The sequence below is a fragment of the Laccaria bicolor genome, genomic scaffold, assembly GCF_000143565.1.
Source record: "Laccaria bicolor S238N-H82 LACBIscaffold_30 genomic scaffold, whole genome shotgun sequence".
Lineage (NCBI taxonomy): Eukaryota > Fungi > Basidiomycota > Agaricomycetes > Agaricales > Hydnangiaceae > Laccaria > Laccaria bicolor.
Genome location: NW_001889901.1, coordinates 337,468 through 363,678, shown reverse-complemented (window position 1 = coordinate 363,678; position 26,211 = coordinate 337,468). Strand labels below are relative to the sequence as shown.

The window sequence follows — 26,211 nt, the reverse complement described above, 5'->3', positions numbered from 1 at the left end:
GAAACTACCTCAGTTCAGGCCATGCGCGAGGCTCGAGCGAGCAGTGGTGGTAAAAAATGAAGCCTTATTTGCTGCTGCGAGTGTCTCAAGATATTGCCTTCCGGTAAGAGTCCCTTTATCAGGTATCTATCATTGAACTGACCTCTGTGCACATTAGCAGGGATGACGACCAGAAGTTGATCGTCTAAAGAAAGGATTTGTGAGTCTTGAGTCTTCTCAGGCCTTCATTTGCTAACTAATGCCTTTGAAGTTGGCCTTCTCAAAAACTGATGGGGTTTGGGCGGTTTGAAGTGTGAGATGATTCTACTTATCCGAGTCATCGAAGGTATGCGGGATTTGGATACTCGCGCATGAGAGGCTGCTAATAATGTCATATAGAATCCGACACAATGGAAGACTGGCGTCTGCTACCATTTCACGGGAACTATCATCGGGGATCCCGATTTGCGCGCTCTGAGTAGATGAACGATAGCTAGGATGATAAGAACCTCTTATGTCTTCCAAAACCACCCACCCATTTGGGGGACAAAAGCATTTCATGGGTCTTATCTTCTGGAGTCATTTGGTGATTCTATCATGTGCTACTCTGACCAGCAGTGTCCAAATACCCATCCAGGCGCCCACTACCCCGCCTAATTCCAAATCTACGATGCCGGAGATATGGGATTTCAACGCGACCCCTAGTCTAAATTCAACCAACCACCTTATATTCGACACCGTTGGTTCGCTAGCGCAGCATTGGACCAACACCCGTTATCGAAATGGTATGTTGCACTCAAACTGATATGTGATGATTGACATGTTGAAACATATTAAGGACACACAGTTGTACCAGGAACTGTGCCCATCGGTACACTCCTCTACCATGGCACTGACCAGCCTGAAGTTCCTACGGAACCCGACTGGATTGCCACAGACCCAGACCACTCGTATGTTTTTTGCAGGACCTCATCCGCAAGCGGCAACTCTGGTTGCTGGCACTTGACCCTCGTTGTCACCCGTCCGCTCAGAGTCCTGTATTTTGACGGAACCAGTGCCGCTAAGATGCAAGGCGGTACCATGGACAGCCAGGATATCACAGTTTGGGGACAAGTCAAGCCCGAGTGGACTTGGAATGAGAGGAAGAGGATTAACGACCTGTGTGAATGGGGCCGGAAGTTTGGGTTGGATGGATTCATGAGGTTTGTTGCGGTTTTTTCTTGTTGTAATCCCGCGGCTGACTCGGAAATTTGAATGAAAGAATGGAAATGGACTTGTGAGCTACAACCGTGATCTGACGTGTATCATCCGCTGATGAAGCGATTCTTCTAGTGAAATCATGCTCTGCAATTTTGCGAACGGCGTTGAAATTGTCTCTCACCTCAATCTCGACCCAGGCAAAGATGCACATCCTGCTGGGCTAGATCTCTTAAGTTTATCTGCTACCTATGTTCTCCAATATCGTTCTATCGAGGCTGGTGGATGGCATAACACATATCCTGGAGAGACACGGGTCAAACTCGACCTCAACCGCTTGATCTCGTTCTACGACACCAACCTTTTTCCTAGTCTTGTGTTTGCAAGATTTGGCCAGGAGAGGTGGAAGCATCGTTTACAAGGGCTCAACGCTGTTGACTCCAAGACTTTTCAGGCGAAACTTCAGGAGGTTCTAACACAAAGTGACGATGCAGGAAGTGGTGTTGATTGGTCGACCTTGATTCATGTTGTTGTAGACCGATACGCCGAACGACTGGAAATTCTCCATTACCTGTTGAACACCACAAGCACAGCCGAACACGTCAAGCGAGTTCAAGGCCACATAAGGAGCATGGTCGTCCAGCATATTCTTTACACGTACACGCCCAGCCCGGAATCGACTAATTACTCATGGGCGGTACCAGTGTACGAGCACTGCGCTACCACACACACTCGCTACATCTCATCATCGCCCAGTCTATCTGCGAGGCTGACCAGCTCCGAATCATTGATCCTCCATTCAATACAAGAGGTATCCAAGGAGATTTGCCGTGTCGTGGTGGGAATGTGGGCTAGAGGCGTCGAGCTTGGCTTTGATACTATTCCCACATCACCCTCGTCTTCATCCGAAAAACTGGATCCCGGAACAGCAACTACCATTTGCCAATGGAAGGAACGCACAGAGGCATTGATGGCGTGGCTGGATTGGAGCGTGTGGGTGAGGTGTAGGCCGGAATGTGGGTACGAGGAGATATGTTATCTTCCGACGTGGCCTTTCCTTGATGGACCGGATTGGCCCCCTCTTCCTGGGCCTGATGTTGATGAGGCGAGGACGCAGCTGAGCGGTGAGGGTGGCGAAGAGGGATTACACGTTCGGCCGATACCCAAATGTATCCGCCGCGTTGAACCTTTCGGATTCTGACTGAGATGTTAGAGACGACTGGTCATTTTGGGTTGATAGAGAAATGAGCGGATTTCCAACGCATAGGTGCAAGTCCAAGAAGAACTCCAGGAGACGGGCTTAAAACATAGACAAAAGATCTAGATAGAGAACTTCATTGACGTGCAGTACGTAGTATTCTCCGATAAAATGTTCAAGTAAATTGCTAGAATATCTAATAGGTCTACCTCAGAAGTCTTTCTTGCTCAAGACCATCCGCAAGAGAAGATGTCGCATCCTCCCAAACCTTCTTCACCGCGTCCCAGTATCGCTCCGGATCAGACCTGGCATGTGCAACATGCGGCGAGCCCTCGAACCTCTCCATCCTCACATCTAACCCCGCTTTCCTCGCCTCCTCCGCGTGCGCCTCCACCTCTGTCCACGAGACCATCTCATCCGCCTGTGAGTACAAATACAACCTCGGGGTATGCTTACTAAACCACGGAAGTAGCAGGTATTTGTTCAGCGTCGTTCTCATCTTCATAATTCTTGGTCTTTTCCCAAACAGCCGGTGCGCCAGAACGACGTAGATGTAGAAGAAGGTGATGAAGGCACTGGTTAGCCGCCGCAGGATGGGGTTGCGCACGGCGTTGGCAAAGGCGCGCCTGGTGACTTCGAGCCCGCCCTTGCCAGGGCACGAGTCGAGGATGACCGCGCTTGGTGGAGGTGCGGATACGTGTGGGGTTGAACGGTCAGCCAACATGTCACTTAGTGTAGATAGTTGGGCGGCTCCGCCTAATAGTTATGTTAGTCAACGCTTGGTGAAGTGTCAAGGGACATACCGTTGGAGAAAGCATGCACCAGGATACGCGGTTGAGTGGTGGGCATCTTTTGCTCTATTGGTCCTTTATGCGCCTCCCTGGTCGCGTTTCCAAGAGGGGTCATACATCCGAACGCTTCCAAAATTTCGACAGCGGGTTTAAGGTATGCTTTCTAAAAAAATTGAATGTCAATGAAAAGGCATTCCAGCGCAACAACAATGAACGGTCGGTAGACACACCCGTGTACTCTGCAAACTCCAAAAGAATCCCGGCTCTGACCGTATGAGCACTTTCGTTGCGTTTGGGTATATGGTATCGTAAACTTGTGTGTATTTCAGGAGATGTGGCAACTTGGCGCCCACTAATAACCTTGTCAGAGCAACTAGGATGCTAGTGAGATATCTACGAACTCCATCCGAAGATTAAAACCACCCTGTGAGTGATTCCAGTCCAATGAGCGAAGTCGAGGCATGATGACTTTGGCGTGGCACCTTACGTTGGCTGTGACGCTCCGTCGAATCCTGAGGTATTCGCATGCGGTTGGCTGATGTATATCCCTTTCCCAATGAGCGCCAGCGGTGTAGCCATGTCTTGAACGTCGTTTGACCGGTGGGATGAAGTCGTTGGTTAAGCACCGGTCTAAGAGGTTGCCGAAAAATGAGCACAGCCACGAGTCTCTCCCAAGTCTCTTCGCCATTCAATATTCAGGCCCATGCAGCCAAGTAGACCGATGTCCGTTCCCTCTATGGGCAAGCCTTGATAGGGAATGGTTACAATCTGGCCAGTCAGGAAAATCTCTGATTGTCAGTCTCTTCGATGATTATTGCTGTCGAGCATTGAACCTTCCATTGGCGTCCTCGAGGCACGTCACACGGCGTGTCAAGATGACGCTTCTCAATCGTTTACAACGTCGCCCACCCGCCCAGAGAATAACCATTCAATGAGATTCGTCCGTTGGAGCAAATTAATGGTTCTGTCATTCACCAGGATTACCCAAGTGCTGTTACAGATGCCCATGGCAACACTTTCTTCACCTATTTTCAAGTCTACGACTTTGGGTGAATGGGACTTTGACATTTCTCCGAGTTTAAACTCGACTAGTCACCTTGTATTCGACTCTGTTGGTTCGTTGATGCAACATTGGACCAACACCCGCTATCGAAACGGTATCTTGCGTTCAAACTCTTACACATGCACATGAGAGATGATTGACATGTTCTTTTTCACATTTTCTAGGGCACAATATTGTTCCAGGAACCGTGCCAATTGGCACACTCCTTTACCATGGCACTTACAAGCAAGAAGTACCTACAGAACCTGAATGGACTGCCTTAGATCCAGAGCTCTCTTACCTTTTCTGCCGAAGTGACCCCACCAATAGCTCAGCCTCCGGTTACTGGCACTTGACACTGGTTGCGACACGCCCTCTCAAAGTGCTCTATTTCGACGGAAGCAGCGCCGCTAAGATGCAGAGCGGCCCCCTGGACAGTCAAGATATCGTGATATGGGGAGAAGTGAGGCTGGATCGGACTCTGGACGAGAGGAAGAGAATCAATAAGTTGTGTGATTGGGGCCGGGAGTTTGAGTTGGACGGGTTTATGAGGTCGGTTCGCCTTTTTCGTGAATTGAATTGTTGTGGCTGACTCGGATTTGCAGAATGGAGATGGATTTGTGAGCTGTGTCCGCGACCTAGTCACTTATTCCCGCTGACGAAAAGGGACCCTCCAGTGAAATCATGCTATGCGATTTCACAAGAGGCGTTGAAATCGTCTCCTTCCTCAACATCCAACCAGACGAGGACAAGTGGCTTCATTCTGCCCCTTCGAATCCACCCGGGCCAGAACCTGAGCTTCCTCCCGGTGATGGTGCCTCCTACACCCTTCAACACCGAGTCATTGAAGCTGGGATGTGGCATAACGCCTTCCCCGGAGAGACGCGCGTCAACCTTGACGTCACCCGCTTGGTCTCATTCTATGATACAGACCTCTTTCCCAGCCTTACGGATGCGAGATTTGGCCAGGAGCGGTGGGAGCATCGTCTGCAAGGCCTCGTTGCCCTCGACTCAAAAAGGTTCCAGACAAGAATTCGAGAGGTTTTCGGACAAGAACTTGGAAGCGGCGTCGATTGGCGAACTTTGATTCATGTTGTCGTAGATCGGTACGCCGAGCGGTTAGAGGTCCTCCAGTACCTCTTGAACACCACAAGTACAACCGAACATGCGAAAAAAATTCAACGCCAACTAAGGACCATGTTGGTACCTTATATCCTCCATACAGCTGCGCCCACCCCGGATTCTACCAACTACTCATGGGCGTTGCCCGTGTATGAGCATTGTGCTACCACACATACCCGCTATATCTCATCCACTCCAAGTATATTGGCAAAACTCACAAAATCCGAATCATTGATCTTACGTTCCATACAAGAGGTGTCAAAGGAGATCTGTCGCGTTGTGGTAGGTATGTGGGCTGAGGGGGTTGAGCTCGGCCTTGACATCATTCCACCCGCATCAACATCTCCATCGTCTTCAACGTCAATACTCGAGTTAGGGTCCACAGCTATCACCGGGATCATGGATCAGTGGCAAAAACGCACACAGGACCTAATGGCTTGGCTGGATTGGAGCGTGTGGGCGAAATGTAATACAGCTTGTGGGCACGAAGAGGTATGCTACCTCCCGACGTGGCCTTTCCTTCACGGACCATACTGGCCACATGACCCATCTTCTGGTCTTGATGTTGGTCAGGTTCCGATGGATGCTCGCCTGCCGGGCATTGAAGATAGGGAAGAGGGGCGGCCTCAACCGAAATGTATCCGCCGAGTCGAGCCTTTCACTGGAATTTGAATGAAATGCATCGAAGCCGAAGTATGTATGATTGTACTGCTAAAACTTTCTATGCTTTTCGGTAAATATGCGAGTACAAAGTGATTAAATATCTCATAAATTCTACCTCAAAGAAGTCGTCTTTCTTGCTCGAGACCTTCCGCAGAAGATGATGTCGCATCCTCCCAGACCTTCTTCACCGCGCCCCAGTATCGCTTTGGATCAGTCCTGGCATGCGCAACATGCGGTGACCCCTCGAATCTCTCCATCCTCACATCTAACCCCGCTTTCCTCGCCTCCTCCGCATGTTCCTCCACCTCTGTCCACGGGACCATCTCATCCGCCTGTGAGTACAGATACAACCTCGGGGTATGCTTACTAAACCACGGAAGTAGCAGGCACTTGTTCAACGTCGTTCTCATCTTGAAAATTGTTGCTTCCTTCCCGAAGATCCAGTGCGCCAGAACGGCGTAGATGTTGGCTAGTAGCCACCGCAGGATGAGGTTGCGCACGGCGGTTGCAAAAGCGCGCCGGGTGACTTCGATCCCGCCCCTGCCAGGGCACGAGTCGAGGATGACCGCGCTTAGTGGAGGTGCGGATGCGTATGGGGTTGAACGGTCAGTCAAAATGTCACTCAGTGTCGATAGTTGGGCGGCTCCACCTAGTAGTTCTGTTAGTCAATGTTCAATAAAGTGTTAGGGGTCATACCGTTGGAGAAAGCATGCACCAGGATACGCGGTTGAGTGGTGGGTATCTTCTGCTCTGTCGGTGCTTTTTGTGTCACCCTGGTCGCGTTTCTAAGAGGGGGTATACATCCTAGCACTTCCAAAAAATCGACAGCGGGTTTGAGGTATACTTTCTGAAATTGAATTGTCAATGAAAAAACATGCACAACAATGAACAGTATACACACCCGTGCATTTTGAAAACTCCAAAAAAAACCCGGCTCTGACCGTATGAGCACTTTCGTTGCATTGGGGTATATGGAATCGTAAACTTGTGTGTATTTCAAGAGATGTGGCAACTTGGCGCCCACTGATAAACCTTGTCTTTAGCAGAGAGTGAGCAGGATGCTAGAAATATATCTACGAACTCCATCCGAAGATTAAAACGACCCTGTGAGTGATTCCAGTTCAATGAGTGAGGTCGGGGCATGGCGTGTCAGTGGCAACTTACGTTGGCTGTGACGCTCCGTCAAATCCTGGGGTATTCGCATGGGCTTCGCTGATGTATATTCCTTGTCCAATGGGCAGTAGCGGGGTAGCCATGTCTTAAACGTGTTTCGTTTGAACGGTGGTGGTGGTCATGTACAAAATCGGCAAACCTTCCGATGGCGTCCTCGAGGCATGCCACACGGCGTGTTAGGATGATGCATCTCAATCATTACAACGTCGCTCACCTGTATGGCATAACCATTCTATGAGATTCGTCCGCTGGAACAAATTGATAGTTCGGTGACTTCGGTCCCCCAAACAAGACTTGACACCGATACGGAGTGCATCTAAATAGTAAAGGCTATGTTGAAGCCATGTTAGAGACGTACTTTTGTGTTTGAAATCCATTAGTATTTATGGTTATCCAAGGAGTAGGACACGTACATCGACAAGAACCAGCATAGCCGTTTCTTTGGGAAGTCTCGACGATATTAGTCACGGGACTGGTCCAAGTGATATTGATTGGATTGCTTGCCACTCAGTGACTTCCACTTATTGTACTCAACAGCCATGTCAAACCTCTATCGCTCCGCTATTAGCGCAAGGATAGCTAAGCTCCCACCATCAACTATATTTCCTGATGAAGACGTCGACGAAGAAGGGGAGGGGGCCGACACCATCGGCAATCTACCAGGGAGCGGCCTAGGACCTCCAGCGATGCAAGTCGATTTTCGTTGACTATGAATTCTAGGTCTGCAAATTTTTAATGCCAAATTAAAGGCCATCGCGAAACTCACAAACCAAACCAAAGCGTTCGCCAAACCCAAGCTTTTCACCCATCTCTGCGGCCGGATTCTTCGCTGAGGCTGTCCAGGTCGCAGTACCCCATCGTCAACTGGATTCAAGGGTATATTACACGGCGCCGAAGTCTCAGAACGGGACGGTGATGATATGCCACCATGGCGCGGGATATTCGGGTCTGAGTTTCGCTTGCTTTGCGAAGGAGGTGACGGACGTGACAAAGGGAGAATTGGGAGTCCTTTCGTTGGACGCACGCCGTCATGGTGCGTATCGACGACCCGTTCACTTCCGATTGCATTCATTTGAAGGCAGGGAAGACGACGTCCTCTAATGTGGATGATGCGGATCTGTCGATCGACATTCTCAAAGCAGACTTCCTCGGGGTAGTGCAAGCTGTATTCCCCGATCCCTCGACAGCCCCAACTCTCTTGGTGTGTACATAGCTTGTTATCCAAAGTGTCGTCCTGACAAAAAATTAGTTAGTTGGTCATAGCATGGGTGGCTCTGTGGTCGTCCACAGTTGTGCCGCGTTATTCGAAAAGAAATATAAGGTAGGAGGTGTTGCGGTTCTTGACGTGGTAGAAGGTGCATTTCCCAATATTCTAATATTGAATAGTCCAACTAACTACCTCACAAGGATCGGCCATTGAGGCTCTACCTCACATGCACAGCTTACTCAACGCTCGACCAGAGGGCTTTGATAGTATGGAAGAGGCGATCGAGTGGCAGTAAGTGCCTCATTTGACTGTACACTCGCCAAACAATTTTAACTCTTACCAGTGTAAGCACAAAAGCCATCCGCAGTGCAAATTCCGCTCGAATATCTATCCCATCCATTATTCTTCATGACGATACTGCCGTGAAGCCATATCAATGGCGCACTCCGCTCCGATCCACTGCGCCTTACTGGTCAAGTCCGTCCTTGCTTTATTTCGCTTCTGGTGCTCAACGTATCTCATCTCTTCTTCTTGCAGGCTGGTTTATGGGATTGTCCGCCCACTTTCTGGCTGTGCGCACCGCGCGCCTCCTTGTCTTGGCTGGTACCGATCGTTTAGATAAAGAACTTATGATCGGTCAGATGCAAGGAAAGTTCCAGATGGTCGTCGTTCCTGGAGTTGGGCATATGCTCCAAGAGGTACGTGGGCGTTGTTGGCGACGAGCGTACGGGCTAAATTTATTTTGTAAGGATGACCCGACGAGACTTGCTGAAATTTTGGTAGAATTTTGGAGGAGAAATGAACGTGTTACAATTGGCGTAAAGAAAATTGGGGAGTTGTAATTTTACTTTGCGTATGGCCATCATGTTTACCCAAGGGAATCAATGTCATGTAATTGAAACGCGTTCCGTTGTGGTGCGTGACCTGAGTTCGATCGTGTTCTAGCCAAACATGAGCAACTCATCCTCGTGCTCAAATAAGCTCGACAAGCTTTGAACCTGTTTTTTTTCTCACCTCCAGCGTTGGTCACAGCTTTTAAGCTCGATAAAGTCTACCAACGACTGGCGGCTCGCGAGCCTGAGCACAATTTGTGGATCTGGACGTGTCGCTTCCCGACGCGTCATTTAAACAAGTGCCGCTGTTGGGTCAAGTAAAAGTTGGGTTCTGTATAATACAACTGGCGACATTCTTACATTTCCTTCTCAAGTTACATCTTTTTGAGGACGTCGGCCGCCTCCGCCTCCTTCAAGTTCGATCAAAGAATTCAACGTTTGCTAGGGTATCGTCAACTTAACCCTCTCCCCAACCATTTATGAGCCAACCTCCTCCTCGGCGAGAGCAACTCCGCGTTACCCAACAACCCCTTCCGCATATCCAACATGGCGCCCCACTCCAACTCGTCCGGGTCCAAACCGACACCCACCAACCACTCCTTATCCCTGAGCGCCTTGTCGTCCGGCTCGACTTTCGCGATCCTCAACGGCCCAACGACGGGCGTGATATTACTTATGACGAGGAGACGGTCATACTGGATGCGGGATTCGGACCTCATATCGAGCTTCCCCTTCCTGACCAAGAAGTCGTCAAAATAACTGTGCGCGATGACGTTGAAACGGCGGTCGAATGCAAAGTTGTGTTGTTTTGCGATCCTGTGAATGGCTTCGAATTTGATGAAGAACCCGTTGGCTTGCACCCATGCTGCTGACATGATTTTTTCGGTTGCGTGCAGCAGTAGTACGATGTCGAGTGTTGTGCAATGAGCTGTAGGACGTGAAATGGGAGCTGTTAAAAACGGCCTGAAGAGCTTGAGATGTAGAGATGGTTGAGAGATAGATATGAAAGGTGGTGAGAATGCCCAAGTGCCGAATTACAATTGTAGGTCCATATTGGTCCACATGTATGACATTGACAGCGCATCACACTTTTGAAGGTTGGATCGTCTTACAAATAGGGACGCAATATTTGATCTCGTATGGTGATGGGAAACATCCCGAGATTGCCGCGGGACCGGGACCTGGGAAAGTCGACTTGGAAAGCCACTTGAAAACCACTCAATTCCCCGCTTGCGCAAATTCCAACGTCGTCTCAAAACTAAAAATCAATCCTCTGTCGCGCCACGTTGTCATCAATGTTCATGTAGGATTTTTAGAACACAGGGGAATTGCGGCGACGAACGGCAGAAACGTGGTAAAACCGGGGGGGCCTTTGAGCAATCTTTGAGCCTGAGTCCACAGTCTGGTGAAGAATCCAGAGCAAACAGCGTCCAATTCAATCGGTATCTACTCGACGACAGGGTGACCTGCAGGCTTCTGAAATCAGACGAACGTCGCAAATGGATATTTAACGAGTCAAATCTGTTCCAGCATGAGCTGGCTTTGGTCAGTTTTATTGTATTTGAGTAGACGCGCGGGGGATTTTCCTCGGGTAGTCGTGGGCGTCGCCTATGTCCCTGGCAGCATGCCGCTGCCACCCAGTGGCACCGATCCTAGGTCACCCACATGTTCAGCTATAAAAATGATACGGGTATGTAGCGGAGTGTCTTGAAGATCAGCTGTAATAATCCGGGGTGCGTTAGAGATATCCAGAAAAGGAAAGTTGGGCCGTACCTCTGAAAAAAGCCACACAACGAAGCTTCACGTCGTTCAACACCAATCCCCACCCCTCCTGCCCTTTTTCACATCGCTACGGTGGGTTTTCTCCGCCCTCCGCCGCACGGCATCTGCTTTAATCAGTGCCTCGACTTTCTTCTTCTGCTCGGGGGTTGTTTCTTTCTTGATGGGAGCGGAGGACGCGTCGAGGATCAAAGAGTGTAGCTACAAGCAGCAAAGCCAATGTGAGTAACGTCTTCAGTAGTAGGAACCGCAAACGCACCTTGTTAAAACAATCCTCTACGTTTTGTGACTGCGATCTGTGCACCGTCGATGTAAGCAAGATCGAATGCGTCGACGCGACGTAGTGCGACTACATGAATCCGAGTTCATTTGTCGTCCAGACCAGATAGAAAAGAACGCACACTTTTCACCAGTTCCTTCCTCGCCCACTCAGGTATCCAAGGCGCGTTCGTAGGGCAACGAAGCGTGGCTTTCGTGTTCACCTTGTTGACATTCTACCGAGTGGCTTGTGCGTCAGCACAACGACACAATTGACAGCAAATTGACAGAGTCAAAAACGAACGCACTTGGCCCCCAGGCCCCGAACTTCTCGAGAACATCATCTCCACGCCCCCGACCCCTCTGAGAGTAGAAACAGCCTTGAACTTCTCAACCCACGCGCGTGCTTCCGCCATATGTTCTGGCGACTTCAGTTCAGCTAGTGACGGAGCGATTGGTACATTGTTGTTTGTTGCACTATGGTGGGAGTGACGAAGAAGGGGGGGAACGCGGTATCCCAAATATCTGAAAAAAGATTGCGTGATGATAACGGTGATTTGGGATGCCATTTATGTAAGCACGGAAAAAAATGAAGCATTATATGTAATATATTCTGGCCAACGTGGGGGTCGAACCCAAGACCTTCGAGTTATTAGCTCGACGCTCTAACCAACTGAGCTAGTCGGCCGATGCTTTACAAGGGTGACTCATGAACCATCTACTCTCGCTGACCCTAAGGAATGTGCATCGAAAATGGTCAAACTCTACTTGGATTTATCACAGGTCGACTGCATTCCAGACATATATACACGTGGGGGTCGTCAAGAACCGAGAATGAGTATGTACATTACAATTGAACCACTGAAACCTTTTCTGACGGAGTTGGGCTAGCCAACAACTGGAAGGAGGATAAGGAAGAATGAAGTGGGCGTGTCTAACACCCCAAGCGACAGCGAAGAAATAAATGTGAAGGAGAAAGAGCAAGAATAACGCCCAGGTGGAAAAAAGAATGTCAATGCTGAGAAACCGAAAGCCACACGATAAGGACCAGAATCAGTTGCCTTCGTCGGCTGAAGAGAAGGCGCGTGCACGTTCACGATCTCCCTCAACAGGAGCACCAGAACCCAAACCCAAAACCGGAATAAGAATCTTAGAAAACGTGACCGTTAATTGTTCATAAAGCGGGAGTTGAGGTGACTTCGACCCTGGGGGAAGGTAGCGCGACGATGCTTATTTCCCTTGAAGTTCGGACGTTTCCTACTCGGCTTGTCCTCACACTCGTCGTACTCTGGCGTGCTATTTTCGGATGAGGTCGAACCTCCTGAAGCGTCGGATGGAGGGGAAGCAATGTCGACCTTGTGTGGAGGGTTTGAACCAGGGGAGGAGCTAGAGTATGGAGAGGAGGCGGCAGATGCCACTGGGGATACAACTGGCTGACCAACAGGAGTTGCCTTCGACGTAGCTCTGGCTGATGAAGCAGAGCTATACACTGGTACAGAGCTGGTAGAAAGTGTCGGAACAGGAGGCTTGGCAACGTTGTTCGCATCAGTCGCTGCAGAACCATCGACAACTTGGCCCGTTGCGGTCGGGGCATTCCCGGTGTACGCATACACGGGGGAAATGAGCTCAGGGGGATTTGTATCAGGGTAGACAGCAGCCGTCTTGCCTTCCGGTTGGACAGGATTGTTTCCCGGGAGTTTGAGCAGGGTTCCAGTTGCTGTCAGGAAGGTTGGCTTCCATTGAAAGCGATGCATAAACAGCTAGAAACGCACTTTGCTCATCGATGGCTTTGGTGATGCGGCAGGACTGGCCCTGATTCAGAGTAAAAATCCCAGCATTTGCGCAACATGTTGGCTGTCGAAATGAAAGTCAGGCCTATAAAGCACTCGTACACCGAGCGTTGCTTACGTCGCCATAGGGATTGCAGTGACAGCCGTCGACAGCCTTCTTCAGGACGCCCGCGTCCCAGCCATTAATGAAATCTGAAGATGATTCAATATAGACGTTTCGGTGAGGCAGCCATGACTTTACCTGCATGGTAGCCATACCCCGTAGGATCACCGGAGGAGTACCTGCGCAACGTTGTTTAAAGCGTCATGATGTATGCGTATTGGCTTACACAAATGGCTGAGTCGAATTCTTAGCTTGCGAACGGATTGCATCAAAGTTTTGCGAACCCCAGTAGACCTGCCAAAATTTGTCTGAGTCACTGAGAAATCTGTCGTCAAACTCATACCTCAATGAAAATGCGTGGCAATGTAACAGGGAATTTCGGATCGCTGCAAGTACCGCTATCCGGACCGCCAGACAGGAATGCAACGTGCGATTTGTGATCCGCGGAGTCAACATTCTATCAATTAGAAGCATCAGCACTCGTAATTAAGACAGAAAGAAAGAGAGTAACCTTGCCGTCCCAGCAACTAGGGAAGTTCTAGCATTGTAATTTAGATAGACCGTTAACGGCACCTTTACGAAATTAGAAACTCACAATCTGCGCACGTATACCACTAGGGCAGCTTGTTGTGGGGAGATGATTCCACTTGGTTGACTGGCCATTGAAGTTGAGACATAAGAAAGTGACTGCCTGTTGTGCGAAGCTGGTTGGATCGTAAGTTCTCAGAGTCGGTGTGCCTTTCATAACACAATATCAACTTAAGCTTGGAGCATGATAGGTAGGAAGGCTCTCACCGCTGAGCATGCGGAACTAAAGTTCATATTAAGCATGAAAATACCCAACAGGGGAAAAAGAGTACTGACATCGTCTGGGAAAGGCGTCGTCTTGCCCGGAGTGTCGCTGAACAGGTAATCTATGATCCATAATTAGCGTGAAACGTTGAGTGATTAGTATCTTCTACACGTACAACTGCGCAACCATCAGCGGTGATTGACAATGAAAAAATCAACGAACTTACATGACAGCTCCGCCATCAAGGCTTGTGAAACTGTTGTTGGCCCACCTTACCCGAGACGGTGATCAGCGGGTTAAAAATTCTCAAACAAATGGCGCACTGGAAATAAAGGTGCTATGTTTTGATCGTTAGCAAAGGGGGTATATAGGGCCATCATCAACGCCTACCGGGAACCAATAATTGGACTTGTCTTGGGGAATAGGGATCGATGTGCATTTGCTCTGGCGCAAGAACGTTGTATTCGTATTGAACCTGAAATTACTTCCACCTAGAACTACGGAGAGAATCAGTATGGGCAGAAATGGTCCGACCTTGAATCGCAAATAATGACCTGAATGAACATGAGAAGAAATCTTTCCAGGGTTTACAATAGGATCGATGCGCTCCGTCGTAATGAAATCCTCTGGAAAAATGAAGATAAACTCAGGTGAGATAAGCGATAAGACTGTCTACTGACCAACTCCCATGAGCCAATAGGCATTTGCGGACAAGGCCAAAGTGGCCAACGCGAGAAGGTGTTTCATGACTGTTCTGTGAGAGGACGTGAAAGTGAAAGAGCGACAACCCCCAGCAGAGACTCTGAGAGAACAAAGGAAAGGCAGGTAACGAGCGTTATAAAGGAGCGAGGAGGAGATGAAAAGGAGATGGAAGTAAGAAGCAACCAGGGAGAGTGTGGTATGAACTTCAATAGGGCTTTGCGCGAATTTGGGCCTGTTTGGCAAGAAGGTTCGGCTTCACATCCTTGTTGGAGAGGCGACGCGGTGATTAAGCGCTACGGGCCATGAAAGCCCCTGAAAGATTGCATTGATGGTGGTCGGAATTGATATTTTGTTGGCATATCGTGGTATTCATGTTCTACTTCTAGCTTTTGCCCCCTCAGGGCCTCAGCCGCCACAGAACACCAAGATCGAAGAAATGTACTCATTTCCAGAGGCCTCGAGGGAATCAGCAGGCAATTCGGATAGTGACAGAGACGTCTCGAATCCTTATCCGAGGTCGAGGTGCCGAGGAGCTACAATCATAAAAATAGCAGAAGGTAAGCGTGCCCATTTAATAGGCGTTTACCAAACGACGAAGATGCACACTTGTACCTGTCTGCGTGAGACAACATCAAAGATTATCATGGTGTAGCGCGGGTACAGTGGGTTCCCTTGCAAAAGGCATCAATAACGTATTTCCGAGAAAATATTGTGGAAAACATACAAGAGACGCGTTTCTCAACCTCACGTTGAGAAAACTTACAACACTGCCTCTCAAATTGTTTCGTTGAATGGCCCTGCTTCTTGCGAGGCTTCCAACAAGGTTCCGCCACATCCAGAACCAGCATTCGCACTTCCCATCGACCCATTTCAATTAGCCCCGACCCGCATCTAGAAAGTACGATGCGGAGGAACTTGGGCCGACAGGGTCGCAGGTTGACCAGAGCATTACATTGACGAACGAAACCAGAAATGTCTTGCAGAATAACATGACGCTTTTAGAGCGAGACGCCGAAAGGGTGAACAAAGTCAAGTACGGAGATCAAGCAGGGAAGGCAGTCCCAGGACATAGTCAGCGGAAGGCATGATGAAGTATGATGACAAGCGGGTTCTCTGCCTGCAATGTCAAGTTTGATTCAGGTGCGATTACTATCGCGCAGACAGTATCCCTGGATAAGCAATTCAATGGGAGTGGTTCTCGATGGAATAATCCAAGCTTCCACTCACCACATGAAGCCAATGTTCCAGGTCATCGTCCATTCACCTAGAAGGACTAATCACCAACCTCGAACGAAAGGAAAGCCAGAAACGCTGTTGAAGCTTGTTACCAGCACCGCCACGTGAATTCTAATGGAATTCCTATCTTTAGATAGAAGAACCGAAACCAGTGAGATAGCTCACGCTGAAAGGGGGGCAGAAAACCGTTCTGGAAGGCAACTTGGTAATCATTGAAAACAACTTCGTGATATGAGGCATCAGAATCACAGCTAGTACGACAGGGTTAAGGGCTTGCATGCGAGTCACAGCGCCACATAATAGCTGCTTATTCGGCAATGTCAACTTGGGCGTTGGAATGACTAGGACGTTACTTGTGTACGGGCCAGTCAGCACGGAGAACTTGAACATGTGGAAAGATTAACGGACGCACATGCAAGGCCGTTTGCTTCCGGAGTTGAGACAGGCAGATCCGAGAAGGTTGAGTGCTCTTAGTGCGTGGAACAACCATCGAAACAGACAGACAGCGTCGCCTGTAATGCGGAAGGGAAATGAGCAAGTCAAACAAAGAAGATCAGGATTGTACCCATTTCAGGATATGTATCCATTTGGAGTGCGGTCGCAACAAAGGGCATGCCAGATTTCATTCGAGGGCTTCTGGTCCTGACAAAGTTGCGCCTACGGGGGTTCAATAAGGCCTTCAAGGGAAGGTGGTTTTCTGTGGGTGGAGTCAAGGCAAAATGTAGGGTCCGGTGTTATGATGCTTCCGGGGCTAGAATGCACACTCTTCCATCATTCATATTGAGAGGCAAGTCCAAGGAAACTGGTGTTTGGAATCGGCGTCCGGGCTTACTCGTTAGGGCCAGCCCCATTGGTTGAAGTAGAGAAAGCAGCGAAATACTTCTCCTTCCACAGAGTGCATCGCTCACGAGAGGGGTGGACGACAGTGACGAAAACAATCAACATGACGGAAAGCCAGAGGCAGTGACATTACGATTTGTGGGCATAGATCCACACCAAGTGCTACAAACAGCTTGAATTCGTTCAGTGACTTAGGACTAGGTCCACGGAAGGCAGAAGCTCACCCAAGTACATAGGAAGGCTCCAAATTTCATCACGGACGGGGCTGACCAAACTCCAACTCAAATCGCGTCAAGTAAATTTCTGCATGGAAATAGGACGACGTCTCCTAGATATCTGATATTTCCGGTTCGGATTCATTCGTCTTGGGAGCTCGCCAACTTTCATATTCGCGCCCGGCGATTTCTAGGGTTTCTAGGTTTGAGAATATTGACATCGAATCAAGTGAAGTACGCCGGTCATCGTCACAGAATCGAATTGAAGAAAGTCCATGCAAGCTGAACACAAGCTGGACAGCGGAACCAACAGGGGACTCGGAACTGGTGGTGTCTCGCAGCCCTTGAATTAGACAGAGACAAGCACATGTAAATGATGTGGTAAGCGCTTGGAAAAAGATAGTACAGTGTCTTGCATAATACTTTGCAGCACGAATTTTTTCAAATCGTATTTGATCATATTTGTAGTGAACCTGAGATGTCACAACCAAGGCCCAACGAGATGATTCCTGTCCGAAATAGGCGTAATTGTGACATCTCAGGTCCAGTTTAAATACAGCCAAATACAATTTTGAAAAATTCACGCTGCAAAGCATTATGCAAGGCACTGTAAGACTTACTCTCCCAATATTCTCCAAAACCTCCATCGCGACCTTCCGGACGACGTCTTCATTCCTAAAACGGGTCACGGAATGAGGCAAGGAATCCTAGTACAATTACCTATGCTAACGGGTGGTGGTATTGAACTTTCAACCAAATTTTCAAGTCTCTTTAAATTGGTACAGCCTACGGTGTGTGTCAAAGTAAGGTATGGTAACTACTAGACTAGGAATCTGGAGGTCATGAAATCAAACTGTCCGCAAAAACAATTGTCAACCTATTTCCAGCCGCACCTGTTGAATGTGACGTGACGAAACATTGAGTCGGAGCGACAGAAGGATTTACCGCAATAGGGGCACAAAAAATCATTGAAAACTATCTTGCGAGCTGGTTCGTCGTCGCGGTCACCAAATGAATGCGGACTGTCGAGGATGTGGCGCGCCATTGCCTCCTTCTTCATAGGCACTTCGCTTGGACAAGCGTGATTCGGAGGGCCCCATAAACATTCTGCTGTGCCGGTTTTATCGCCGTTCCAGTGAACCTCGTACAAGTGGTTTTGTAGCTGGGAGCGTCTACCACGGAACACCTTGATGATGGCACCGCATATCTGACCCTCTCGTTCGCCATATTTGCAAATGACAAAACGGCTCTCTGGATCTTGAGCTTTCCACCTACCGCCACCCCGAATCGCTCCACAACACGCCTTCCCCCGTTTCGGTAAAGGGGATGGTGCAGCTTCCGAATCGGCGTCGGAGTCAGCGTCACTAGATCCACAAACCGACGAGGACGATTTGACTGAGGTGCGTTCTTGCGAACCGGTGGGGCATTGAGTGTAGCCCTCATCTACATGGGTCTGCCCTGACACAAGGCTGACTTCACATGAAGCTTCGAACAGAATCGGTGGCGAATCTTCCACTTTGAAGGCGCATCCGTGCTGACCCTCAAAGAAATTGAGCTGCTGATATGATGCCTCATGGTCATTGAACGAGGGCTGCTCCGTGGCCGTTCTGTCAGCAGCAAGATCGGGGAAAGAGGTCGAAATGTGAGGAAATGAAGAATATCGACGGTGAGCTGGAAAAACAAATTGAGGTGTGCCGCTCAATTGTGGATAGGGAGACATCGACAACTGAATGTGGGCGGATGGTTGTGGTAGAGATGGGTCAAAAGAGTGTACGGCTTGAAATTGGGGTACCGGTGTGGGATAGGTTGTGTGAGCCATCGTTGTGATGGGTAACGAAATATTCAGAAAACCCAAACCTTTTATACAAAATAGAGGCCTTCAAAGAAGCCGTAAGACGAGGCCAAAGCGGGTGTCTTCGCATCGTTACGACCTCCGTATCTAAGTCAACACAATTGATGCGCCTGGTCCAGCGTGGAAGGGCTTCGAGATGTGTCGGGTATCTTGACCAGCATTGTTGTGATTTATGCTAATTTCATTGTCAGTGACCGCACTATCAGTACAACAAATAAATATGAGCGGGGCCTCCGTCGCGGCGCAAACAACAATTATTTCACGACGGTAACATTGTCTCTAGGATCAGCTTGAAGAGCAATTGTTGGGCTCATTTAAAGTTGCCTGTTGGTCAAAGCGTGAGACATATCAAATTGTCGCAAAGCGCAGCTTGTTCTGAGTTCCGGTGCCCGTCGTACAGGTTGATGGGGCATTACTTAGCTTGGGGCACTGTGGATCGCGGCCATGTCCAAGGCAGTGGCGCGGATCTAATCAAAGTTCGCGGAGTGGTACTCAACGACTCAACTTAAGAACTCGATTCTCTAAAATTCGTTTACAGACCAAGAGATCCGAAGAATTCACTCTCAGGGCATGGCAACGTAAAACTGCACATCCGCTGTCAGGATGAGTGCATATCGTTTACATTGATTCACTCACTAGCATTCAGCCCGTTGTCTTGCTGACAGCCGCTCCAAAGTGATAAGCTTGACTGCAACGAAGGCACATAAGGGATGTTTATCTGAGCAAGAATAGGAGCGTGTCGTGTTGTTACAAGAAATGAACATGCGGAAAACAAAGTGGGTTTTTGGTAGGGATTGATAACTTTCATCCGAATCGATCAAAACGATCTCCACGGCTGACTCCAACCCGCTTGACTAAGAACTTGAGAAACTTCTTGGTGAGTGAATACGCCAGCTTCGATCGCCTTGATCAAAATAGAGACCGTCCAGTTCTGGCAGTTCCACCAACCATTGGGCTTGAGGACAGGCTCTGCTGCTGCAATCGCCTCAAGCCGCTGCCTCTGATCATAACTCAAAGTAGCGATGGGTCTAAAAACTCCATATGTTTGCGTGGGTACACCAGCGGTTCTAGTTTTTGGTCCCCAATTGGTGAGATGGTCAAACGGGCCTTGAGGGCCGATCTCTCGAGTTACAGAAAGTAGTCGGAGAACGGGGACATTCCCGTACTGTACCGTGCTTCCAACCTGCCAACCCATTGCCCAGTGTTGCTCACCATGGGGAACGCCTGGACATTCCCAAACCACGAGGTTAACGGCGAGCGGGAGAGACCGATCGGGGTAGAGATGGTCAATGCCTGGTGGTTCTATAACGTTGCGAGGACGTCCCATGTTGGGTAGCTTCTCATAATCGACCATGATATGCAAATCGATGAGTAGCCTGAAGCGTTGGAGGGTGGTTGTGTTCAGTTAGCTAGTTCTTCGAATTTGATACAAGATGAGCAGAGGGTCAGAAACCGACAGCGGATGTTGATGACTCACGAAAGGTGGAGCAAGAAAGATCTGGAAAACTTGGAGAAGAGGAGTTTTAACATAGAAACTACGTAGGCATCAGATCACGGAGTCTGTGTCGATGCCCGAGTTCGGGCTTATTCAGGTGAGTCCGGTCTTCGCGTGGTTTGCCGACCCTGCGTGGGTTGGAGTTGGTCCCATCGGAAAGGATGTAATAAATGCACAGAATAAGTAAACGCCGGACAAATTTTGCGCACACAATCATTGGATCACATGATTTGGGTCCTGTCGAGTTTGAGGCCAGATCCGAATCGCAAACCTCCTACGAGCGAAGGATGCACTATTGAATTTGGTGATGTGGAAACGCATGAGAACAATGATTTCGTTTGGAACGTCACGGTGGAGTATTGTGAACAGATGAATGACGATCAAGTCCACTGCCTGAAAAACACGTCAAACAACACCCTTTCATATTGGTCCGAAAAGTGGGGTTGTTGTCCGAACACCATGGAGAGCTCGGTTTTCCACTTGGACGAGAGACTCGATCCCTTCGCGGCCATCATGAGTTCCCAAAAGTCAGGATACCATCCGAGAGTTTCCCAATCTATTATGCCAGTGATCTCTCCATCATCTACCATAATATTCCTGGGCGCCAGATCTCCATGCGCTAACACAACGTCATGTTTTTCTCCAACTTCACGCAAGGCCGAAGGAATTTCGGGTAGTCCCATCAATGTACCAAGACGGTAAATCCAATACGCTTGAAACTCTTGCATGCCATGGAACTCTCGCAGAGGGGGTGGGTCAAACAATACATTGTCGTATGGTCCAGATGGCCAAGATCCCATTGTCTTGCGGCTACCAAGTTTCCTAAGTTGTTGAATGAAGCCGGCCAACTGACTGACGACATTCTTCAAGTGCTGATCCGGTATCTCGGACAGGCATGTATCAAGAGAACGGCCTTTCACTCGGTCCATGACGAGGTAGGATGTTCTCCCGTCTTGGAAGCACCAATGCACCGTGGGCACTGGAATAGACGTCTGCTGTCGAATATACATTATAGCCATAGCCTCTCGGATGATATGTTGCCCCCCGCACTTAACAACCAGGGAGCTATCCAGCAGGCGAATAGACGTCATCCCCGGTTCATCATGCGGTGGCACAGTGGCCCAAGCAGATAAAATACGTGCTTTATCATGAGGAGAAGGATTGAAGACGGGTCCAGCGAGCAAAGATTCGTCAAGAAACAGACAAGAAGAGGGAGTTGGGGGAAGGTGGTATTGGGGTAACGAGTCAGCTATAAAGGGTGACAGAGGCATCATATGCAGCGTAACTGAGCTAGTGTATTGATTTGGATCATCGGAGTCAAGTTCAGGCTGCACCAATTTCAAAGCGTAAGCTTCAAACGCCAAAGTTAGGAGCGGCAACAAAGAGAGCAAGTCAAAATAAAACCCACTCTTTTCGGCCGCGATTTCACCCAACAAACGCCTGATCGGGGCTTGTGCCTCGCCCAAACGTTCATCATCGTATTCTACGATGACTTCAATACGAGAGTCGGTAAAGTACGGCCTAATTATTTGTTAGCTGAGAAGTTCAGAGGAGGTCGAGAAACGACGTACGTAATGAACTCTTCTTTAGGCCATTCGGGATTCTGACCCTGCGTGGATATCTTTGTTCTGTGATACGTCGTGTCGTCGACTTGCACATTGATATGAACGTGAGGCCTCAACGGAAGGTTCTTGGCATGCAATACTGGTACATCCAAACTTGTCAGTATCCCTGGCGAGGAAAGCAGAGGTCCGCATGCCTTGAATGAGAAGTTTATCGTATCTAGGAAGGAAATCAGCTGCTAAAATATAGTGAACGCCTGAGGGAAAGGTCCACCTGCCAAGATCAATGGGCTTGCGGTGCGGATTGTTGATGTACATGCTATGTAGTTAGCGCAGCGAGTAGTACAATTGTTGAACAACGTTGAAGACTTAGAGAAAGTCATTTGCAAACCTTCACGTGATTTGCAATTTTGCAGATAGAGGGGGGCAATTCTAGAATCTAGACTCTGCTGACACGCTGTACCAACCTTCAGCGCTTCAGCACTTCAGCTTCAGCCCTAGCATAGTTACAAAAAAGCGGGCAACAAAAGCACATTTTACAGGTAGACAGAGACACATGCAAGACTATGTCGCAGCCTCTCTGGTGGGAACACCAGTCAAAGGCAAGCAAAAGACGACCGCAATCATCGATCGGCCAGAGGAGCCCACCGACGATCCGTCCAACAGTTTACGCAAATATGGCAATAGCGCCCCGTGGCTCAGACCCCTTGACCAAACTTTCTTTCTCAGGACCCCACACCCCAAGTACCTTGACGCTATAGTGAAGTTTCCCACAGCTAGCAATGGGGCATGGCCACGCAAAAGTATCCTCAATCCTGCGCTTCTTATCCGTGGTGGTTTTTGCCGGGCGTTTACGCTGTTTAGGGGGTTGTAAAGGGGGCGGAGGGACCGAAAATGGTGAAGGAGAAGCATGAGATGAAGATGGCTGGGATTGTGGTTGAGCGGGCATTTGGAGGTGAGGCCTTGAGCGAAGCCGAGAACGAATGCTGTTACTCTCCGGAGGCAAAGAACTACTGTGTTCACAAGATGGCCGGGCCCCTGCTTCATCATGATCACCGTAGGGTTGCAACACCACAGTTGATTTTGGATTTGCCTTTCTCTTCCCCTTGACATCCGCTGGCGCTTGTTCCGGCTGCGGCTGACCTATCTCAGCAAGGCACTTCCCGTCAATGAGATGTCCACATCTTAGCCCCCACACACGCCTATCCTTTGCGTCTTCAGGGGAAAGACCAGCATTGAGAACCAAAGGCTCCAAGCAACAAGCGCAAATAAGAAGAGCGTTAATCTTTGGTGGGTCAGACGGAGCTGACTGCTTCGAGGATGATGATGGTCCGGTTTCTGGTTCATCGTCGCCAACAATAATAGGGGCATCCCTTGATGAAGCAGGGAAAAAAGACCTGGAACCTGAGGGAGGCGAAGACGGTACTGCAAAGTCAAATGTATATGATGGCTCCGGTGGAGTAGGATGCGTGTACTCTGGCTTATACTCCTCCTCTCGAGGCTTTTGTTGTAGCTCTTCATAGCCCGTCCTCACGCCAGTTCCAAACGTCCGCAGACGTAGCACCTGGTCTCGCCAATTTTCCGCTCTTGCATCATCCTGTAAGGACCATAGAAGTGCAAGCCGTTCGTCTTCATCTTGTTGAGGAAGTCGCGGCGCCAAAAAACGGCCAAGTGAACGTCGAAAGAAGCCGGGCGCCGCCGTCCTAGCTTGCAGCTCATCTAAACGTTCCTGTGCGGCGCGAGCACGTGCGCCAGAGAGGAGAGCACCTCCGAGGCTCATCGCTGGCATGTGGTAGGGGGAACGATGACGATCCATGCGAACCGGCGCCATTCGTCGTTGTCGACGCGACGGAGAGCTTGGGCCAGCAGCGGGCATCTCAAAAGGGAGTGGTTGCTCGATAGGTCGTACGACAGGCGGAGATGGGTGAGGTGGAGGCCTACGTCGCATAGGCAAAGATGTTTGGTCCGCATATTGTCGTGGGATACGGGGCATTGGAGGGATCATCACGAGAGGCGCATCTTGGGGAGGAGGGGAGAACAGTCGACTACGACGAGGTTGAGCTAAAAAATGATATGTGTTAATGAGACATACAACCTTGCAACTAAATTTGCTTACATTGTTGAGAGCTGCTCCCCACAGTAGGCCCTTCTACGACGATATCATCATCACTGTCATCAATCGAGATAGTCTCTGCAATCGCTTGACGCCTTTGAGCTGGTCGAGGCAGAGGCACCCGCCTCACCCTTTTTGGTGCGGGTGGTCTTTGAGGACGTGGAGATTGGCTTGGAAAGGTGGTTGTAAATTGGTCGTTATCAGCGAGGAGGTCAACGTCGATAATTTCGACAGGTCCTCGTTGTGCCCGCTGTTGATCTGTGGAAGCATCGTTGAAGGCCGACATGGAACGCTCAACGACAGTCGCCATTGTCGGGAAGGTAGTGGTTGCTGGTCAAGAGCCTACGGAAGGCGCCACTGGAAAAAGACACTCCCACGTGACGCCGACGCGTATCAATCATGACCAATCTTGGACCAATCAAGACAACTCGAACCAATTCCCCAAAACTGAGTCACCTAGATTCTTTTTTGCATTCAGCGCAAAATTGTAGAGGATCACCGATGTAAGTAAAGACACGTATACCAGCATGCGCTTCGGTTTGCACAATATGACAACCGACCCTATCCCCGTGGCAATCTCTTGAGAGATAGCGTGTAGCTTGAGAGCAGGTTTTATTATACTTTCAACAAAACGCTTGACCTGAAAGCAAGAAGTGACTCACTAGACAAGTAGAACACAGTTTTTATATGCGGAGACAAAGCACCTCGCAGCTAGTTCCCGCAAAATTTCCAACGGCTATTCTGTTGCCTGACAACAAAGGCATTGGGCTTTTAAAGCTTTAGCTGTTGTAGTTCAGAGCTCAGCATCGCTTCAAGACAAGTAACAGGTGCCACCTACCACTTAGCGATGGGGACATGGTATCTTACTAAACTCGAACTTGAGTGAGTGTAAGGGAGGAAAACCAATGACTCTCGAGTCTCATCATCCGATTCCCAGGTGCATCCAAAGGTCTTGAGTGCTCAAGGCGGGCCGAGTTGACTAAAAATTATTGAAATCCTGTGTCCAGAAATATGACGAGACCTGGGGATTTCATGTGGGATTCGTATGTCAAAGGACCGTCCGAAGGTTCGGGATTTCAACGAATGTGGGTCTTCAATTGAGCTTGACCAACACGTCGAGACAGGCTCAAGGATCAGATCAGGTTCGAAAAGTGATTCATCCTGTTCCCTCTCAAAAAAGATACGCATGAGGCGAAGAACCTAAGGGTCAGGAGGAAACTACGCCAGCCGGCGGACAGGAGTTTTGCATTTTGAACGTCGAGAACGCGTCAAAATCGGGGATGTGAGTTTAACCTTAGCACCTTTCAGGGTACGATATCAATCAAGAGCATAGGGAGGCTAGATGACCCAAACGTCTGGTCTTCGAGAGACGCCGCCACGCTGCAAAGGCCTCGAATAACCCACTGGGGGGAGAGGAGTCCAAAGAGTAGCCCGCCTGAGTAGCCCACCTATGGCACAGGTTGTCAGACCAAAGAAGGAAGTCTGGACTTTCGGTAGATGCATCAAAAATGGTAAAAATTGGTCCATTAAGAGGTTACAACTGATCTCGTCAAGGTTTGCCACACAATTCGACGACATGTTTCCTAGCAAGCTTCTGTTCTTGTCCTCCAACCCCCTCAATTTGTTCGGCTGTCTCACCATCCAGGTTCTCCTAAAGGAGAATTAATGAAACCAGTAATAAAAGAGTGGAGAACCTACCCGACTTCGATCTGCACCTGCGTTTATGAGGACAACAGCGGCCTCAGCATGTGCCGAGTCCATCGCAAGATGTAGCGGAGTGTTCCCTTGACACAAGGAGGTTAGCATGCAAAGATAAGCAGGGGCACAGGATAAGAGAGATATACCCATGCGATCTCCCGTATTGAGACGTAGCTTATTTGAAGGAGTTGATGACTCCACCAAGAGGCGAATGAACCCCACAGAACCAGTTGTCCCGGCGCGATGTCTGAACAATGAGGGTAAGAGGTTCCAAGAAGGTAGAAAAATAAATGGCATATTCGTACAGCGGCAGCTGGTTGGCCTTATCCTTAGCATTTATCTTTACATGGTTCAGAACTCCTCGGTCATGAACGTTGTCGTGATAGACGTACATCTGCGCCCCTCGAAATCAGGAGCCTGCCAATCTAAGCGAAAAATTCATCAGAAGCAAAAACTCGTGATGTTTACAGAATGGCGTCGTACATCGATACGAGATTTCGATGCTGCGTAATGCCTGGAAAAAATAGACCGCTGTTGTCCGTGTCACAAGGACAGCCATTGGGACGACTT

General features: G+C 49.2%; 12 protein-coding genes across 12 annotated transcripts; 3 read left to right on the top strand and 9 right to left on the bottom strand.

The window, feature by feature from the left end:
• Positions 1-538: 538 nt before the first annotated feature.
• On the top strand, positions 539-2,377 carry LACBIDRAFT_306399 (uncharacterized protein; the record flags this gene model as incomplete). Its single annotated transcript, XM_001885329.1, has 4 exons — positions 539-764; positions 818-1,181; positions 1,241-1,255; positions 1,312-2,377. 4 exons carry the CDS (start codon positions 539-541, stop codon positions 2,375-2,377), a joined length of 1,671 nt encoding a protein of 556 aa, XP_001885364.1.
• A 202-nt stretch (positions 2,378-2,579) lies between these two features.
• On the bottom strand, positions 2,580-3,744 carry LACBIDRAFT_306398 (uncharacterized protein; the record flags this gene model as incomplete). The annotated part of the gene is made up of 5 exons (XM_001885249.1): positions 2,580-3,130; positions 3,178-3,328; positions 3,396-3,517; positions 3,567-3,589; positions 3,653-3,744. 5 exons carry the CDS (start codon positions 3,742-3,744, stop codon positions 2,580-2,582), a joined length of 939 nt encoding a protein of 312 aa, XP_001885284.1.
• A 352-nt stretch (positions 3,745-4,096) lies between these two features.
• On the top strand, positions 4,097-6,001 carry LACBIDRAFT_306397 (uncharacterized protein; the record flags this gene model as incomplete). Its single annotated transcript, XM_001885328.1, has 4 exons — positions 4,097-4,322; positions 4,393-4,759; positions 4,813-4,827; positions 4,885-6,001. 4 exons carry the CDS (start codon positions 4,097-4,099, stop codon positions 5,999-6,001), a joined length of 1,725 nt encoding a protein of 574 aa, XP_001885363.1.
• A 107-nt stretch (positions 6,002-6,108) lies between these two features.
• LACBIDRAFT_306396 (uncharacterized protein) lies at positions 6,109-7,248 on the bottom strand (the record flags this gene model as incomplete). Its single annotated transcript, XM_001885248.1, has 5 exons — positions 6,109-6,641; positions 6,689-6,839; positions 6,894-7,015; positions 7,074-7,096; positions 7,157-7,248. The coding sequence occupies 5 exons, from the start codon at positions 7,246-7,248 to the stop codon at positions 6,109-6,111; spliced, it is 921 nt and encodes a 306-aa protein (XP_001885283.1).
• A 456-nt stretch (positions 7,249-7,704) lies between these two features.
• Positions 7,705-9,214, top strand: LACBIDRAFT_252813 (uncharacterized protein; the record flags this gene model as incomplete). Its single annotated transcript, XM_001885327.1, has 8 exons — positions 7,705-7,857; positions 7,946-8,198; positions 8,248-8,366; positions 8,415-8,520; positions 8,573-8,663; positions 8,716-8,849; positions 8,910-9,070; positions 9,122-9,214. 8 exons carry the CDS (start codon positions 7,705-7,707, stop codon positions 9,212-9,214), a joined length of 1,110 nt encoding a protein of 369 aa, XP_001885362.1.
• Positions 9,215-9,407: 193 nt separating this feature from the next.
• On the bottom strand, positions 9,408-10,080 carry LACBIDRAFT_330958 (uncharacterized protein; the record flags this gene model as incomplete). Its single annotated transcript, XM_001885247.1, has 2 exons — positions 9,408-9,510; positions 9,668-10,080. The coding sequence occupies 2 exons, from the start codon at positions 10,078-10,080 to the stop codon at positions 9,408-9,410; spliced, it is 516 nt and encodes a 171-aa protein (XP_001885282.1).
• A 934-nt stretch (positions 10,081-11,014) lies between these two features.
• LACBIDRAFT_330957 (uncharacterized protein) lies at positions 11,015-11,658 on the bottom strand (the record flags this gene model as incomplete). The annotated part of the gene is made up of 4 exons (XM_001885246.1): positions 11,015-11,185; positions 11,244-11,333; positions 11,386-11,478; positions 11,551-11,658. The coding sequence occupies 4 exons, from the start codon at positions 11,656-11,658 to the stop codon at positions 11,015-11,017; spliced, it is 462 nt and encodes a 153-aa protein (XP_001885281.1).
• A 750-nt stretch (positions 11,659-12,408) lies between these two features.
• Positions 12,409-14,675, bottom strand: LACBIDRAFT_306393 (uncharacterized protein; the record flags this gene model as incomplete). Its single annotated transcript, XM_001885245.1, has 15 exons — positions 12,409-12,959; positions 13,015-13,096; positions 13,151-13,224; positions 13,274-13,314; positions 13,362-13,429; positions 13,479-13,592; positions 13,647-13,673; positions 13,731-13,873; positions 13,931-13,946; positions 14,000-14,049; positions 14,098-14,105; positions 14,155-14,199; positions 14,252-14,265; positions 14,319-14,554; positions 14,609-14,675. 15 exons carry the CDS (start codon positions 14,673-14,675, stop codon positions 12,409-12,411), a joined length of 1,536 nt encoding a protein of 511 aa, XP_001885280.1.
• A 1,320-nt stretch (positions 14,676-15,995) lies between these two features.
• LACBIDRAFT_330955 (uncharacterized protein) lies at positions 15,996-16,811 on the bottom strand (the record flags this gene model as incomplete). Its single annotated transcript, XM_001885244.1, has 4 exons — positions 15,996-16,218; positions 16,279-16,378; positions 16,432-16,523; positions 16,699-16,811. 4 exons carry the CDS (start codon positions 16,809-16,811, stop codon positions 15,996-15,998), a joined length of 528 nt encoding a protein of 175 aa, XP_001885279.1.
• Positions 16,812-17,470: 659 nt separating this feature from the next.
• Positions 17,471-18,740, bottom strand: LACBIDRAFT_330954 (uncharacterized protein; the record flags this gene model as incomplete). The annotated part of the gene is made up of 3 exons (XM_001885243.1): positions 17,471-17,506; positions 17,542-17,596; positions 17,815-18,740. 3 exons carry the CDS (start codon positions 18,738-18,740, stop codon positions 17,471-17,473), a joined length of 1,017 nt encoding a protein of 338 aa, XP_001885278.1.
• Positions 18,741-20,648: 1,908 nt separating this feature from the next.
• LACBIDRAFT_252833 (uncharacterized protein) lies at positions 20,649-21,359 on the bottom strand (the record flags this gene model as incomplete). Its single annotated transcript, XM_001885242.1, has 1 exon — positions 20,649-21,359. One exon carries the CDS (start codon positions 21,357-21,359, stop codon positions 20,649-20,651), a length of 711 nt encoding a protein of 236 aa, XP_001885277.1.
• Positions 21,360-22,497: 1,138 nt separating this feature from the next.
• Positions 22,498-24,253, bottom strand: LACBIDRAFT_306391 (uncharacterized protein; the record flags this gene model as incomplete). Its single annotated transcript, XM_001885241.1, has 2 exons — positions 22,498-23,891; positions 23,947-24,253. 2 exons carry the CDS (start codon positions 24,251-24,253, stop codon positions 22,498-22,500), a joined length of 1,701 nt encoding a protein of 566 aa, XP_001885276.1.
• Between the last annotated feature and the right edge of the window lie 1,958 nt (positions 24,254-26,211).